Source organism: Pteropus medius, unplaced genomic scaffold, assembly GCF_902729225.1.
Source record: "Pteropus medius unplaced genomic scaffold, Ma_sr-lr_union100, whole genome shotgun sequence".
In the NCBI taxonomy this organism is placed as follows: domain Eukaryota; kingdom Metazoa; phylum Chordata; class Mammalia; order Chiroptera; family Pteropodidae; genus Pteropus; species Pteropus medius.
In genome coordinates, this window is record NW_024346771.1 from 6,116,499 (window position 1) to 6,132,376 (window position 15,878).

At 35.7% G+C, this 15,878-nt stretch overlaps 1 protein-coding gene across 2 annotated transcripts in view; it reads left to right on the forward strand.

The window, feature by feature from the left end:
• CNTNAP5 (contactin associated protein family member 5) overlaps positions 1–15,878 on the forward strand; it is a 728,931-nt gene that overhangs the window by 160,571 nt on the left and 552,482 nt on the right. For both annotated transcript variants that reach the window (XM_039876503.1, XM_039876504.1), the window contains exon 3: positions 10,685–10,878. In XM_039876503.1, coding sequence (XP_039732437.1) covers positions 10,685–10,878 — 194 coding nt within the window. The remainder of the gene's footprint in view (positions 1–10,684; positions 10,879–15,878) is intronic.

Below are 15,878 nucleotides of genomic sequence, written 5' to 3' on the forward strand. Positions count from 1 at the left end.
AGTCTAGGGACTTGTTCCAGATAACTAGGTGACAATCTAAGGATCCAATTTCACAGGCAGCATTATAATATCTCCTTACAAAATATAGTGCAAGCCTCCCATCTGGATTGATTGAGCCAGATGTGATATGGATATAATGTGATCTGTTTAAAAAGATGGTGAAATATACAGAAATATGTCATTGGACTCACTCCTTTCCCCTTAAAGAGGTCTTTCCTTCTTTTTAGCACATGTCCTTTCTTTTGTCTGTCCTAGTTGCCCCAGGCATGGCATGCATCAAGTTCTGTGCTTTTCTTTATTGCTTATACATATTCTCCCTTACTACTAGAAGTATAAACCCTGAGTGGAAACATAGCCATCACTTTTTTAGAAATACATATTCTTGGCTTCTGCCCCAAATCTTCCAGATCAGAACCTGTGCTTTAAAACTGTTGCATTTGCAAATTTAAATTTGAAATGCACTATTCTAGAGCATCCCTGAGTATTCTACTCCTTCAGTTCTTACCCTCGTGTCTTTTTAAATGTGGATCTCAGGGCTAGGGGAGGGTGGAAGTGTTACCCTAAAAATAGAAGTCCTTTCAAAGTGAGAGGGATCGATCATTTATTTGAGATCAAAGAATAGCTGTTTGAGAGTTCTGATTCAAGCAGAAACCCAAATAGTGTTCACATTAGAAGACAAAGGCAAGGGGTATTTTTGAGAAAGGGGAAGAGGATAATTGCATCAATAGGAGGAAGACTCTTCTATTGGTGCAGAAAATATAGTGATGTTATTTCTAAGTATTGTTTATAATTATAATATCTACTTTCTTGTTATCTTTGCAAACAGTTCTTAGGGGCACAATGTTACTTCAGGTTCAGTCCAAAGGTTGTTTTGCCTTGCTTTAACAATCTGAAGGTTTGAAGTATAAGATGTGCAAGGCAGTTCCTCTGGCTTGGCAGCTCTGGCTCCATTTTAAAGTAGCTCTAATTATATCACTGTTTACAGAGGAAATCAAAGTTGGCTAATTTAATATGAAAAAAGAACCATGCATAAAACTAGAAACTTAAGCTCTATTTATATTATCATGTTAGTACTCAGTACTCAGACAGGTAGCATTATTCACATTTTTAAAGATGAGGAAATAGAGAGGTCAAGTCATTGATCTAAAGATACACAGCTAATTATTAATAGAACTTGGATTTGAATCTAATTCTGTCTACCCCATAGGAATAAATATCTTTATTCACGATCTTAGATCTTAATCTGAGTAAAGGTGTTGTTGGTATAATAGTCACCTCTTTCAGGTAATTTTGGCATTTCTACTAGGATTGTCAGCATTTTAATCACAAAGACTAGATTTTCAGGCATCAAGGAAGAAAGAGAGATGTGGACACCTATGCTCCTCAATGCCCCTAAAATCATGCTGTGGCCTATTATGCCTGTGGGCAAAATTATTTTTGACCTCGACATTTAAACAATGCCCTAGACCTCTTCTCTTACTAAGATAGCTGTAGATACTTGAGAGATATACATGAGATATGCATGATAGAGATACAGAATAGAAATTTTCTACTATTTAACACAAGCCTTGGGACTCTTTCGCAGATGTAGACAAATCCAGTGTGATGACCCTTTCTATTCAGCCAGGACAATTGCAAAGAAAAATAATGTTAAGAGAGGAAAGGGAAAATCATATGAATACTTTTACTTGCTAATAATATAATGCTTCAAAGATTCTAAAAATCAACATTTGGCACAAAAAAAGTGATGGTTAAGCCAATGTAATTCACCCTTTACTTTTTCTCCTGATACCCGGTCATTTCCTTTGAAAGGTCAAGCTGAGAATTTTTTCTAAGTGGCGCTTTTCAAATTGCTTATTCAATGAATCACCATCTGATGTCGCTAATATTTTGCAAAGAGACAAGATCTTCAATTTATCAGTTTGCTGCATTTAACTTAAGTCATTGTAACCTAAAAAATTTAGTAATGGAATTAATTGCAGGATAATTAGTGGCATATATTTGTCTAGAGATTGGCAGTTTACTCCTGTATTTACAATAGTGTCACACCAGGAGGAAACAAGTTGTATTTGAATAGCACATTGTGTGGTGGATTCTCTCTCTTTGTCTAACCTATGGTTGTTAGGGGAGGACATACTCAATCTCACTCAATTTCTCTAGAAAAAGATTTCACTTAAGACATTATGAAAATGTTGTACATATGACTAAAGATTATTGTTTCCACCAAATAGTAAAAATGGTAACATATAACCAACTCTAAGGAACCAGAAAATAGTAGGTGGCATAAACATGCAGTTCATTGTTCTCTAGGACTCCAGTTTGCATGCTTCTTATCCTATGAGGTCCATTTCCTGGAGCTCTTTTTTGAGTGTCTCAAACTATACTTACTTTACTTATACTCTAAACAATTAATTGTTATGTCTGGAATTTATTTTTCTAATCAATATACATGTTTGATAAAAATATAGACTTTATAAAAGAATCCTTACCATTTGTTGTTAAAGTCTTATTTCTAATGAATCTCTTTTACAAATAATCAATCAGGTTTCCTCTTCCTCTTCTTTGAGTTGTGTCTCCTGTCTTTTGCTGGGTTACATTGTACATCTTCCAATCAAAATAGTAACATTCTGTTGGAGGTTTGAACTGGTGCCAGAATTATTATCTTGGATAAAAACATACCAAGATGAAGCTTTTGGGGTAGCACAATTAAACATATTTCTCTTTAACTAATTTGTGCCCATAGTCATGAAACCTATGAGCTGACATATGTTATCTTACTTGATCCTTGATAAAGAAGACACTTACTATATAATTTTTACAGAAGTAGAGAAATGAGTTTAACAAAGTCACAAAGTATAAAGTGACACTTTCAACTCAAACATCAGACTTAGTTAGATTGGGCACTGTCTTTCAAACAAAATTGCCCCAGGAAAGCAAGATAAATGTAGATGCTCAACTGTGCAAAAAACCTACTGTTCATGAGATAAGAGTTTTAAGTGGTAATGCCTATTATATAAGATCTGCAGTTTTAAATGACTTCCTTCTACTTCTACTTTCTCTTCAAAGATCATGGTAAAGTCATTTTTTTGCTATATGCCTAAAAATATAAAGAGTGTTTTACAGCTGAATCATCTACACTGCTTTACTCATGGAAGGAATTTAATAATTATATATTCACTAAAAGAGGAATTAATCATCTAGTAAACCCCCCCTAGACCTGAGCAGCCAATGGGTAGAGTTAGATTGTACTGACTTACCAAATTAAAATAGAACTCAGCTTCTATCATTTCATGAGAAATTCTAGAACACTATTATGCAGTAGAAATTTCTGCAGGATGGAAATGTTCTATAGCTGTACTGTCAAATAAGATATCCTCTAGCTATACACGGCTATTGAAATACAGCTAATGCTACTGAGAAACTGAATTTTCAATTTAATTTAAGTTAAATAAATTTTAAATTTAAATAATTACATGTGGCTAGTGGCTACAGTATTGAACAGAGTTCTAGAGTCCTTTCAAGAATTATATATATGACATTCTCACATAAGTTTATAAAAATGCCTGGGTATATTTAAGTGTATATGAATCAGTCCTTGGTCTGCAAGGGGCATGAATTTGAAATATCCTTGGGACTGAAGTCTAAGTCTTTTGAGCCCCAAATTCCCTCCTCATGATCTCTCTTGCTTCTTTTGTAACTTTTGCACTGTGAAATGTGCAGCCAAATATCTTGTTCTGATTCATGAAGACCTTAATGGCTCTACTCTTCATAAGGGAAGATACTTATTGTAGGACATCATAGCAAAATTATCTGAGTAATGAGCACCGGAACCCTTCAGAGTAATAACACAGCTCTCTCCTATAAACACAGAGACACACAGGTGTGTGACCAAGTACATACAGTGTCACAGAGGCTGTTGGTGCCCGTATACTCTAGACTTAACTTCCGTACAAGACTTAACTTCATATACTCTAGACTTAACTTCCGTACAAGACTTAACTTCATCTTAGAAGCTGAATAGAGATGGGACTTTCTATTCCAATTATTTATGGGGTTGTGATCCCTGGAGACAGGCTTTGAGGGAAAGCAAGAGGGAAAGCTATGAAGAAATGTGGTCAGATGAAGTCTACCTTCCTTCAGATGCTAAGAAAAAGTTTTGGACCACAGATTGCACTATAAGTATTAATCATGCCTTGACACAGTAGGATCAACCTTTGAATCTTGTATCAGTCATTTACCAGATGAAGTTGGGACAGGTGGCTTCCCAGGAAAGAAGACTTCTGTTTGGATAAGGGCAGATATCTGGAGAAAGTGACAGAGAATTCCAGTTGTCAGTCACCACCCACAGCTGAGGGATACATCCACCGTCTAAAGAAGCTCTGAGTGAAGCCTTGAGGACATTTCCAGCAGAACTACTTCCAACCACAACAGCTACACCTTCCCTATCTGTCCAAGGGCTTCCTCTCCATGCTGTAAACATGCCCTTCCCTCCAGCAGCCTTCAACCAGTACCTGACAGAGTTACTATTCTGCTCCAGTGCATCCTACTGTGATGGGATTAAGCGAACACTTAGGCATGACTGGCTAACTGACGCATCATGGATTGGCTCTCCTTTCTTTCCTGTATCATTTCTATGGCCTTCACCTGACTTTCTGGAGTCAATTCCCAAATGAACTACTTACACTCAAATTCCAGTCTCAAAATTGGCTTCTGGGAAACCCAAACTAAGTCACACACAGAGAACTACTCCCTCAGTCTTTGCTTGTAAGTCAGTCTCAGTTATGATAACTGAGATCTGATTAAAATTCAAATTTTTCCCTCATAAGAATTTTCCCTATGAGTACCTTTGTTCTTTCCTGCAAACTGGCTTCAAGTAGGGCCACTCCAGATTCTCCTATAGGTTTTTACCTTTTTTAAATACACAGTCTGTTTGGTTAAATTCTAATTTTTCTTTTCCCCAGGAGGCTCTTTAGGTCCTAAATAAATGTACAGATAGAAGTGTAAGAGCCCTGGCCAGGACTAGTCTGCAATGCCCAGGTCCTACAACACTTACCCAGTAGCAGAAGGATGATGCCATGTACCAGCCAACAACTTTCCAGTTTCAGAACTCCTTGCCTGGACATAGGTCCTGTTACAAGTGGATAATAACAAGTCTCTGAGCAGAGGTGTAAGAAGCCATATGAGCACTACAAACAGGCTTGTGTATGTTATTATTACCCTTATCTGTACTGTATAATGTTAAATATTTATGGAGAAGCTCTCTGCTTTACTTATTAACATCACTAGGTAGTTTATGCCTGAAAAATCTCAAACCTTTGCTTACAGAGAGGCGTTGACTATTTAATAATTAAAGATGGAGCTTGTAATTCAACCTAACCTTCCAGTCACTTGTGAGAATGTACTTATAGCTTTTAGGGTCTTGTGTAAACCTGGGGGAGGCACATATCTAGGAAAACTATTTCTTATAAGGTTTATTTTAGGATTTTTAAAAATGGCCAGGCTGTGTGTTTCAAACAGATTGGTGTGAAAATGTTATGTATAACTATTTTAGCTCCTGTTGGGCTTGTACTAAATGGACTCTCTTTTTAAAATGATAGTTGTAAAATATCACTTAGCAGAGACCTGAATATAATTTGTTTTGTGCCCATTTCTAGTGTGTAACATCAATTAATTCTTTCTCTTTCTGAGTTAAGAGTGGAAATAAACATAGAAAGGAATTTCTTCAATTTTGACCAATTATTTTGTTTTATGCTTAGAACTTTCCTTAGCATGTAGAGTTGGATAGAAGCATGGTGATTTAGAGACCTGAGCAGGGAACTGAGTACCAGGAGACCTGGGTCTCTTGCTTTTCTTTAAAGTTTTCTTAGAGTTTTCCATAAGAGTTTTCATTTTCTGCTTGTTTAAGACATTGGTTCCTGATAATACCTAGGGCAGGGGTGAGAAATCATAAGAACTGAGTTGGAGAGCAGTCTCTTACCATATAGCCTGGATAAACTAGTTGGCCCTTTGAGATTGCTTGATTCTCTAGTGAATGAAAACTAAAAATACTATTGCTGATTGCTATGAGAATCAAGCAAGATACTGAAAAATGTGTAGTATGAATTATGTTTCTAGTAAGAATTAATAATAAGAGGAAGAAGGAGGAATCAGAGGAGAATGCTCTATTCTTGCTGTTCAGAGGCTGCATAGATGAGCGGTTAAGAGCTTGGGCTTTTAGGTCCTGGTTTTCTATGTTTGCATTCCTTGCTCTGTTACTTACTAGTTGTGTGATCGTAGAAAAACTGCTCAATAATTCTGGCCTCAGTTTTCCCACCTGTCAAATGGATATGATGATAATATCTATCATGCAGAGCTACTGTGATGATCAATGAGTTCATGTTGGCCAAGTGCTTGGGACAGTGTTCAGCACTGAGCAAGGACCAACTGTTAGCTAATAGAAATGAACATTCCAAGGGCATGTGGAATAGGGGTGATGAGAAGGAGCCAAGGGCTAACAGGGAGTGAAAAGAATTGTCCAAGGAAGAGAAAAGATGGATATTTCTGAATTCAAAAATTTCCAGATTTCTTTGGCAATTGTAATTCTGACTTTAAGTGTCCATCCATGTTGGGTTTGGGGATCAAATTGAAGAATAGTGTCCATCTTTAGATCCAGAAGCAATTCGATATTGTTATTTTTGTTTTTAATAATCAAAAATAGCATATTAGATTTAATTAATTTGGACCAATAAAAATAAATAATGCAAATTTTATCACATAAAATACTAGAACTGAAACTTCAGAAGCTCTCTTATTGAGTGTATCCCAAACCACTCACAATGTCATGAGCACCTTTCTAAAAATAGAGAGTCCCAGATTAGGCACTTGAGTAAATTATCAAGGATTAGATCAAGGAATTTGTGTTTGTGGTCTTCACAATCTCTCTAGGTGTTTCCGATGGTTGAACACATTTGAGAATTTCTCATCTCATCTAACCTCAAGAACAGAGCTGAATGTGGAACCAGGTGTCTTGATTTTCAGTTCAGTATCTCCTATTTGAGGCTTAGGATAGTCTAATAATAAACTAGATATAGCCTCTAAATCATTCAGTATATTATAATAGAAAATTATTGAACAATTCTAGATGTTATAAAAATCTAAGATGAGAGTATTTTTCCTTTAAAATTAAAATTGTTCTTTAAATTTCTATTAAATTCCTTTAAATTTAAACTGCAGAATTTATGGGAATTGCAGTTAATAATCATTGATACCACAGCCACATTTATAGTCAGGACTGCCTTAGTTAACACCTTTAACTTGCCAAACAGGTATCTATCTGTGTGTATGTTACACTCCCAATATAAAGAATAATTCAGAAACAGAAAGCTAGCATGGGTGCTGTATGTCTTCAGAGCAACTGCAAATAATATCTTCAGGCTACTCTCATCATTTGCAAAAACATATTTATTGTTCAGTAGAAGGAACAAAATGTTTGCCATAGCAACCAAGGCAACCCTTGGTTGTTTGGCCTATTAGCTATGAAGCAGGGAACATCTTCAACAGCAGGGAAAGAGTCCTCGGCAGTTATCACCCAGAGAGTGTCCTTTCATTTAATAGTTTAGGCTGAATCTCCTGGGGTTGGAAAATTTTTGATGTGTTAATGAATGCTAACAGCAACAATTCCATTTAGTTAACTTCAGGAGGATTAATAAGCTAAGGTTTTTACTGTGGGCAAAAGGGAGATGTAATTTTCTTTAAATAAATTTGAAGAAACATTTTTTTTTTTAAGCTTTAACTCTCTTTTTTTAAATTTAATTTGAGTTTTGGTCAGTCTTTAGTGATTTTATTCTTTCAAGGTGGTGAGGTGAATGCTTTGTCATTTTATTTTCCTTCTTCTATCCTCAACGTACATTTTTATCATATATGCATTTGATAAGAACAATTAGAATAAATGAAGAAAAAGTCTAAAGCATGACTAGGAAGCCCAAGTGTGGATTATTGGAGGTAAAAGAGAAATAATTAAAGTATGAAGATTTTAAATTCTAAAATAGCAATATCTCATAAAAAGTCATAAGCCCTTTATTATACCACCATCTGTCAAATATATACTGTCTATGCAATAAACCATATAAATATGAGTAATGAGATTCTCAGGTTACAAAAGAAAAGCATGTGGATAATAGAAAATACGTTACATGCAAAAAGCATAAAAGTCACTCATACATTCATCATTCAGAAGAAATCATCATACAAATTTTGTGCTGCCATGTTTTAATGAGGTTGCTATCATGTAGTTTACACAACTTTGCTTTTCGTTCACTTAAGAAGAAAGAGGCCTCTTGAAAAGGGCAGCAGGAAAGATTGAGTGGAAATAAAGAATAGGTCCAGGATAATTTTAGATTTCTTGGAAATGTAAAATCACCTTCTCCCTAAACCTCTCTGTCAGTTTTGAGAAGTTGGGGGAAGATGGAGTGAATTAAGAACTGTGCACATATAGATGAAGACAGAGCTGATTGATAAAAATGTGACTGTGCATCTGGCTTCTTGAATGTTTCCTCTCATTGCCCTTCCTCCTTATTCATTTTCTAGGCTTTTAGAAACCTTTTAAAAACCTTTTTCTGTTACATAATGGTCTCAAATATCTATGCTTGAATCTTGAGTGCCAGGTGTTTTAAACTTGTTGGATCTCAGTTTCCTCGATTATATTATGGAAATTATGGTATTAATTTCACAGTATATTCTATATGAATTAAGGTAGGCTAAACTGTACTATCAAGTAGATTACAATGTGCAATTTTTTAAACACAATAAGTATTTAGTCCTTGTTCATGTTAGAGGTTAGGGCAGGTGTTCAAGTAGGCAGGTACTTTCCTCCACGGGCTGATGCAGGAATCCAGGATTTTTCTATGTTTTGGTTCTGCTATCATCGAAGGCCTTGTTGTCAACTGCATCCATCAATAATGGAAGGAAAAAGCAAATGGGAAAGAGACCTGATGGCCTGCAAGTGGCACCTTTTTTTCTCACTTACATTTTTTTTTTCGGAGACAACTGGTCCATCTGTCCATATCTATAATAGTATAGACAACTTAAAAGTGCAATTAAGCCGTGCACACATTACAGTCCTATTACTACGGAAAGAAGAGAGAATGGGTGTTAGTGACTGTTAGCAATATCTGCCACTGCGTCCATGTCTTGCAAAAACTTAATAAAATACATTCATAGAACACGCTGAGCATTCTTCCTATTTATTTATTGAATCATCTCAGGGTAGCGAAAAACATTTTATCCAGCAAAAACTTAATAGTGACAGTTATTTATCGAGACAAAACTAATGCACAACTTGTAGGATGTGTCTCATGGCCAGAGTAGGCTCTACCTCATGTTGTCCATCTCCTTTGTCCACATGTCCACTCTCATATGATGAGAGGCTATATCTGCTGTGGGCAGCTGGGGTTCAGAAAAGTTCTCAAGTCCCAAGGAGAAGTCCAATCGACTCCTCCAGAGATAGCAGAATGGTAGACTGGAACATCACTAAAATGATTTTCAATGACATAGGTTGAGATAAAATGGAATGTATCAATGATGATTTCTAAATACAAATCCGGTTAACTCCCTGACCTGATGCCCTGAGAAAGGTACTTAAAGAGGCTGTTTTTATCCCATTGCCACCCATGCACAGGACATTCTGCAATAGCTCCAACTCAGGGTTTACAAATTTTGTGAGCTCTTGAGTCAGTAAAAATGAATTTTAACTTATTTATTCCTATGCAAAATGAAAACAGAAAACACTCCAGCAAAGCAAGAGTTAATATTGATCTTCTACAAAGTTCCAATGTGTCAAATAATGAAATTCTGGGTTCAAAGTCTTTTGTTACTATGTGTCAAGTATACTGAATCATGTGTTGATCATGTGGCACTCTCTCATGTCTCTCTGAGATTTTGCATATGCTGTTTTTTATCCTTGTTTGCCTAGGAAATGGCCACAATTGTTTCAGGTTTCAGCTCCATGGCTTTCTGATAATCTACTAGGCATTCTGTCCTCTGTGTTCCTTTCATATCTTGTATTTACAACTAGCAAGATTTTCTTTCACATCAAATCACACATTTATTTGCATATCTCTCTTTCTTCAGTGCCCAGCATGCTCTCGGTACTCAATAAACATCTTTTGAGTGAATGAATGCTAACTTTTCAAAAGCATAGTCAGTAATCTTTCATCTTTGTATCCGCAGCAAAATATTGGTCCATGACAGCAGGTTCATAGTATGTATTTGGAGAGAGATAATAAGCAGAGAAAAGAGAGGAGGAATGAAAGAAAAAAAGAAAAAAAGAAAAGAAAGAAGGAGATATAATAACGCAGAGGATATAAGACATGCTAAAGGTTAAGGTTGTAAAAGAGTTTTGATTTTTTTTAATAGATAAAAAACTTCCAGTAGGAATCCAAAAGATGGAAACTATAATGAATAAGGAAAGAGAGAAAGAATCCTAGAGGAAAGAGCATTTGAGGTGACTCCTAAACCATGAAAGCAAATTAAGTGGAAGGGGAGGATGGCAATTGGGCCAAGAAGTTACCAGGCGTTTAACAACAGAGACAGGGTATGCTTGGGGTCAAGGCATCTTAGCTGGACACTGTTTAATTTCTCTTTGAGAGTCAAAAATTGTGGCTATGTTAGATGTAACTACAAATCTCTCTGTGCGATCCTCTTCCAGGAACTGGCGGTTGGTCCCCAGTAGATTCCAATGCTCAACAGTGGCTCCAGATGGACCTGGGAAACAGAGTGGAGATTACAGCAGTGGCCACGCAGGGAAGATATGGAAGCTCTGACTGGGTGACGAGTTACAGCCTGATGTTCAGTGATACAGGATACAACTGGAAACAGTATCAGAAAGAAGACAGCATCTGGGTAGGACATCTTTTCTCTTCAGATGAATAAAACTGAGATGTGATAACGGTAACTAGTGAACTTTTATGTCATTTCCCTATACCCAGATTGTTGGTAGCTTAATAGCTGTTGAGTGCTTATTCAGACATAATTAGGCCATATATAAGTCCTATCTCCAGCATGGCTCCAGTTCCCAGGGAAATTAGAACGTCTGTTGCAAAAAGTTTAGTGTCTTCCTTCTTTTCTAGTAAGTTGGGTAACTCACTGACTGGGCCTCAATTTATCTATAAAAACAGAAATACACCATGAAAGTCTGATTCGTAATAAGAATGTTTCGATTTACTGAATACTGATTTATTTACTTATTTGTTTTTTATGTGCCAGATCCTTCACATACCTTGTAATGATCCAAGTAGCTCAGTTACATAATTTGAACAAAGTCATTCAATTTTTAAATCTTGGCACGGGCATCTGCAGTCTGGTCTGACATTAAAGCCACCCTATCCAACAGCCTTTCTCTAAGATTTTAAAGAAATTGAAAGTATTAAAAATGCAAAACAAATACAAAATTTAAAATTATTCTATCACTATAAACAATTGTCAGTTTCAAAGTAAAGGACACCTCACTCCAAGTTTTAAAAAAAAAAACTTTTCTTTTCCCATGCCAGGCCCCAAACTCTTGGCTTCACAGCGTGACAAGCTGTCCCTAATTATGAGATGAAGAAAGGGAGGTGGAGGCAGAGCAAGGAGCATATGTAGGAGGCCTCACATGCTCATGAATTCAGCAAAATAATTTGTTATTTTATGTGTATTTTTTTTCTAAATATATATGAATGTTGAAGACTTGGCAATTGAGAACATATTTTCTTTTCATAATCTCTTGTTGCTTTCCTCTTAAATCAATGCAAAATATGATCTCAAATTGCTGTTTTTTTGCACATGGGTTTTTCTCTGTGAGCCCCACTTCACTGGAAAAATATCTGTTTTATATTCACAGTTATTTCTTGATCGCCCACCCATCACTATCTCTAATTGAAAATAATGGTAAATTGAGGATTAAGTTTAGTTATGGAAGATTGAATTTGAGAATATTATCATCTTGATTCTGGGTCGCTAGTAATATTAGATTGTAATATTCATAGCATGGATTTCTTCATTTTTAAAAATAGACTTTTGGGAACTATTCTATTTTTTTCTCAATTTTGTAGCCCACATGCTGTTTCATGTGTTTTTGTTTTGTTTTTAGTTTGAAATAAGAGTTAAGCATACCTTCCATTTTGAGGAACAATTTTAAAGGTTTATGTTGACTTTAGAGGTGCAAGTAGATGTGGGATTATTTATTTTCTTTGGCATTTTGGATCATAACTGGTTGTTTTTCAGATTGAATTGCATTTTTGAGTTATTTTCTCTATTTTTTTTTAAATCCTGAGTTTCATTTTCTTTAGAACCAAATGACCTGGTTTCTGCCTGTCCTCTGAATCAGGATGTGGTTCAAGGACTGACAGTTCCTCTGGGCATGTGAACTGATGGCATAAGGCCAATTTCACTTTTTTGCCTCTGTTGGTTTACTTGCTTTGCTAAATAACTCTAAGCCCCTTAAAACCCTGGCCTGTCTTAAAGTCTTTGCAGCCTCCATGCCCACTGTTGCTGGACAGATAACAGGGACTGATTTTTAAATGGTTCTTTAAAGAACTGAAGAATTACTAGGACTTCCAGAATTGGAAGGGAGAAGACTACCCCTTCTCTTACCTCAACCTCAAAACAGCCTTCACATTTCTAGGGAGACAGAAGATGCTGGGTGGGCTGAGAAGAAAAAGCAGGGAACCATGTGTGTAGGAAGTCAGTAAATTCCAGCTATGGCTTCCCTAGAGACACTTACAATGCCTGCAGAACACTTAAGAGAAGCAATAGCTTCAGGATCAGCCTGTCAAATGCAAACACTGGGAGGAGAAAAGACTTGTGGAGTGATCATCACAATTTTCAGTTTAAAGAGTAAAATACAATGACACTGGGCACAAACATTATAAGTCATGCTCGGTAACAAAGATCAAATTGGGAACAATATCTACTTACATAAATATTGAGGAAACTAGCAGCTACTGAACACCAGTTACATATCACATTTGTAAGCAATTTATACACACACACTTATTTATGTATTTACTTATATGCACTATTTTATAAACAGTAGAGATTCTAAATTAAAATCTCCATGAACTAGAGGCTTGACCCTCACAGAGACCCACACAAGCTCATGTAACCAGAAACTGATGGTGCCAGAACAAAAAACTGGGATTTAGTCCTAATTATACTTATTGGAATTATGCCTGAAAAAAAATGAGAACAATACTAACAAAAAAATAATTTTTAATAAAGCTCTCTAAATAGTTGTTTAACTTTTCTGAAAAAGTCAATACATAAAAACATCAATGTCAATTATTGACTTAATTAGGATGGTGTATCAAGGAAGTAGAGAATCTCTTGAATGAGACTTTCACATGGTCTTTTGAAGATCCTCAGTTTTTAGATGATATGGTGTTTGTAATGCTTTTTAAAATTGATTTACCAAACAATACCACTGCAGCACATGCCCTAGGCAAGATATCAATTTACCAGTACTTTATTTTACAAAGTTTATTTTGGAACAAGAACCCTGAACGTATACCTGTCCAATGTACAGTAGCAAATATCCATGCCCTAAAAATTCAATCTGTAGCATTTCTGATCTGGCACTAAATAGAATGTTCATGAACGAGGCCACCAAGCAGCTGCTTAATGGTGCATCATGATTTATGAACAAGCCAGATCTCTTGTTTTGCTAAATACTCAGGCATGAAGGTATTTCACTGACAAACTTAGCAGCAATTTTAGAATCTTAGCGGATCCAAAATCTCTTTCTCATCGATTTGTAGACAATACAAATATTAAGATTCTAACTCTGAGCAACAACATTAACCAATGTTTGGTAAAGTGGATATATTTATTTAGAACAAAAGAACCTCTAAATATCTAATTAAACCCACTCAAACCAGGGTTCTCTGTCATTTTGAAATATATGTAGGAGAAACACTTACTGTCCCTTTTATATCCCTGAGTTTTCTTTTTAGACCTGAGCCATGTGTGTGTGTTCAAGTCCTTCATGAATCCATCTTTGTTTCCTACATATAAATTATAAGTTTTTTAAAACTGCATCCCCTCTATGTGCATTGGCACTATTATTTAATTTCTGATATTTATCACTCTGAATTTTCAAACAGCACTTGTGCTTGTGTTTTAATAAGTGATGTCCTTTTTAAAAATCACCTTATACGCGTTGCTCACAATCTCGTAAAAGTCACTCAAGATTCTTCACCTCTTCTCATATCAGATTGAATTATCTCTATCTTTTCAATCAATTATAAAATTTCAGCAACAATTTCAGTTGTTTTTCTCTTGAGCTTCCCCCCTCCATCTTTCTGGGAAAATCAACTATGCCAAGTGTATCAGATATGGACACAAAAGCCTTACATATAAATTCAAAAGCATCATCTATTGTGTTTGGATATCCTTCCTGGTGGCAAGTTTCACACCTATTTTGGCTACAACAGCATATTAGGGTGATATTCTCAGTCAATGAACTCATAAGGATTTAAGAAGGCCTTAACTACAAGAATTTTCAAACCACAAGATAGACTCAACCAGTAGATGTTAAAGTGTACTTTGCTCATCTCAAAGGTAATTTCCAATGTCATAGCCTGTAATTCCACTTTTTTCCACCATGTTTCTTGGATATGAAAGAAGACATGCATCATAATTAACTTATCCTTTATATCCAAGAACTTCTACAAAAAAAAAAAAAAAAACAAAAAAAAACCCTAGTGTGCAAAAACCAAAGAAGAGCCTTCCCTAAGGCTCCCAAGTTGCTTTATCTCTAATCCACAGACCCACTCAGTCTCAATCAATTTTGGTTTTCAGGACTTTATTTGGAATATTGGATAAAATAATTGCCATTCCTGACTACTTTTACTCATACATGAGTGTTCAAACAAACCCTTCTTGTTATCTCACTACGAGTGCTTCTTACTTGGAAACTTTAATGTCATCTAAAAATTTTGATAGTTTTGTAATCCACCTTCTACATGCTATTTATAAAGATAACAGAAAACAATGACTAGAGCAATCTTAAGAATCCTAGGTTTTTCAATTCTCCTTTCTCCTAATCAGTTGCCTTTTCTTTCTAAGTATAATCCTCATATTACCATATCCTACTATATCCATGTAGGATAACTTGTTTTACTTGTCTTTTACAAAAGTCATCTAATGAGCTCCTGTCAAGTATAGGTTTTAGACAAGTATTTGCTGTTGGTGAATTCCTCAATATTGACCATAAAGAATAAGTGGTCTGCTTTACCTACGTGTTTACTTCTTCCAAGTTTCTATTTAATTAAGCATTCACAATCAGCCTCTGTTTGATACAGGTTATATATTACAAGATGGTACCATTCTAATCATTCCTGCTATCATAGTATAGGCAAGCTTATTCATGAGGGATACAAGGGCCACAATGAAATAGATTGCTGGGGAGGAAAAACAAATCTTAAAGAATTGAGGTCAAGGCTAAAGCAAGGGATTTTGCAAGGCTGACACCTATGAGAGAAATGAAAGCAATTTAGTATACAGTATCCAAAGGATTGTAAAGATTCCAGTTGATTCTTCTGGTTGTCTGTATTCCAGGATGCCCAATTTAATGGGTCAGCTACTTTTTATTGGGCTCAAAATATGAGTAGGCACTAAGCTAAGATTACCAAAAGCATTATTTAAAATTTTCTAAATAATCCTAATGACTCATTTTTATTTTATGGAAGAAGAAATAAGTTTTAGAAAGGCCAAGGAACCTGGGTCATATCACACAAGTAGTAATGTGATGAGCTAAGATATAAACCCAGCTCTGTGGATTCATAAAGCCTAAACACCCATATCACTAGATAATTCCTTAGCCAAATAATGATAGCCAAATGGGAGATGGGAATGAAAGTTAAGAC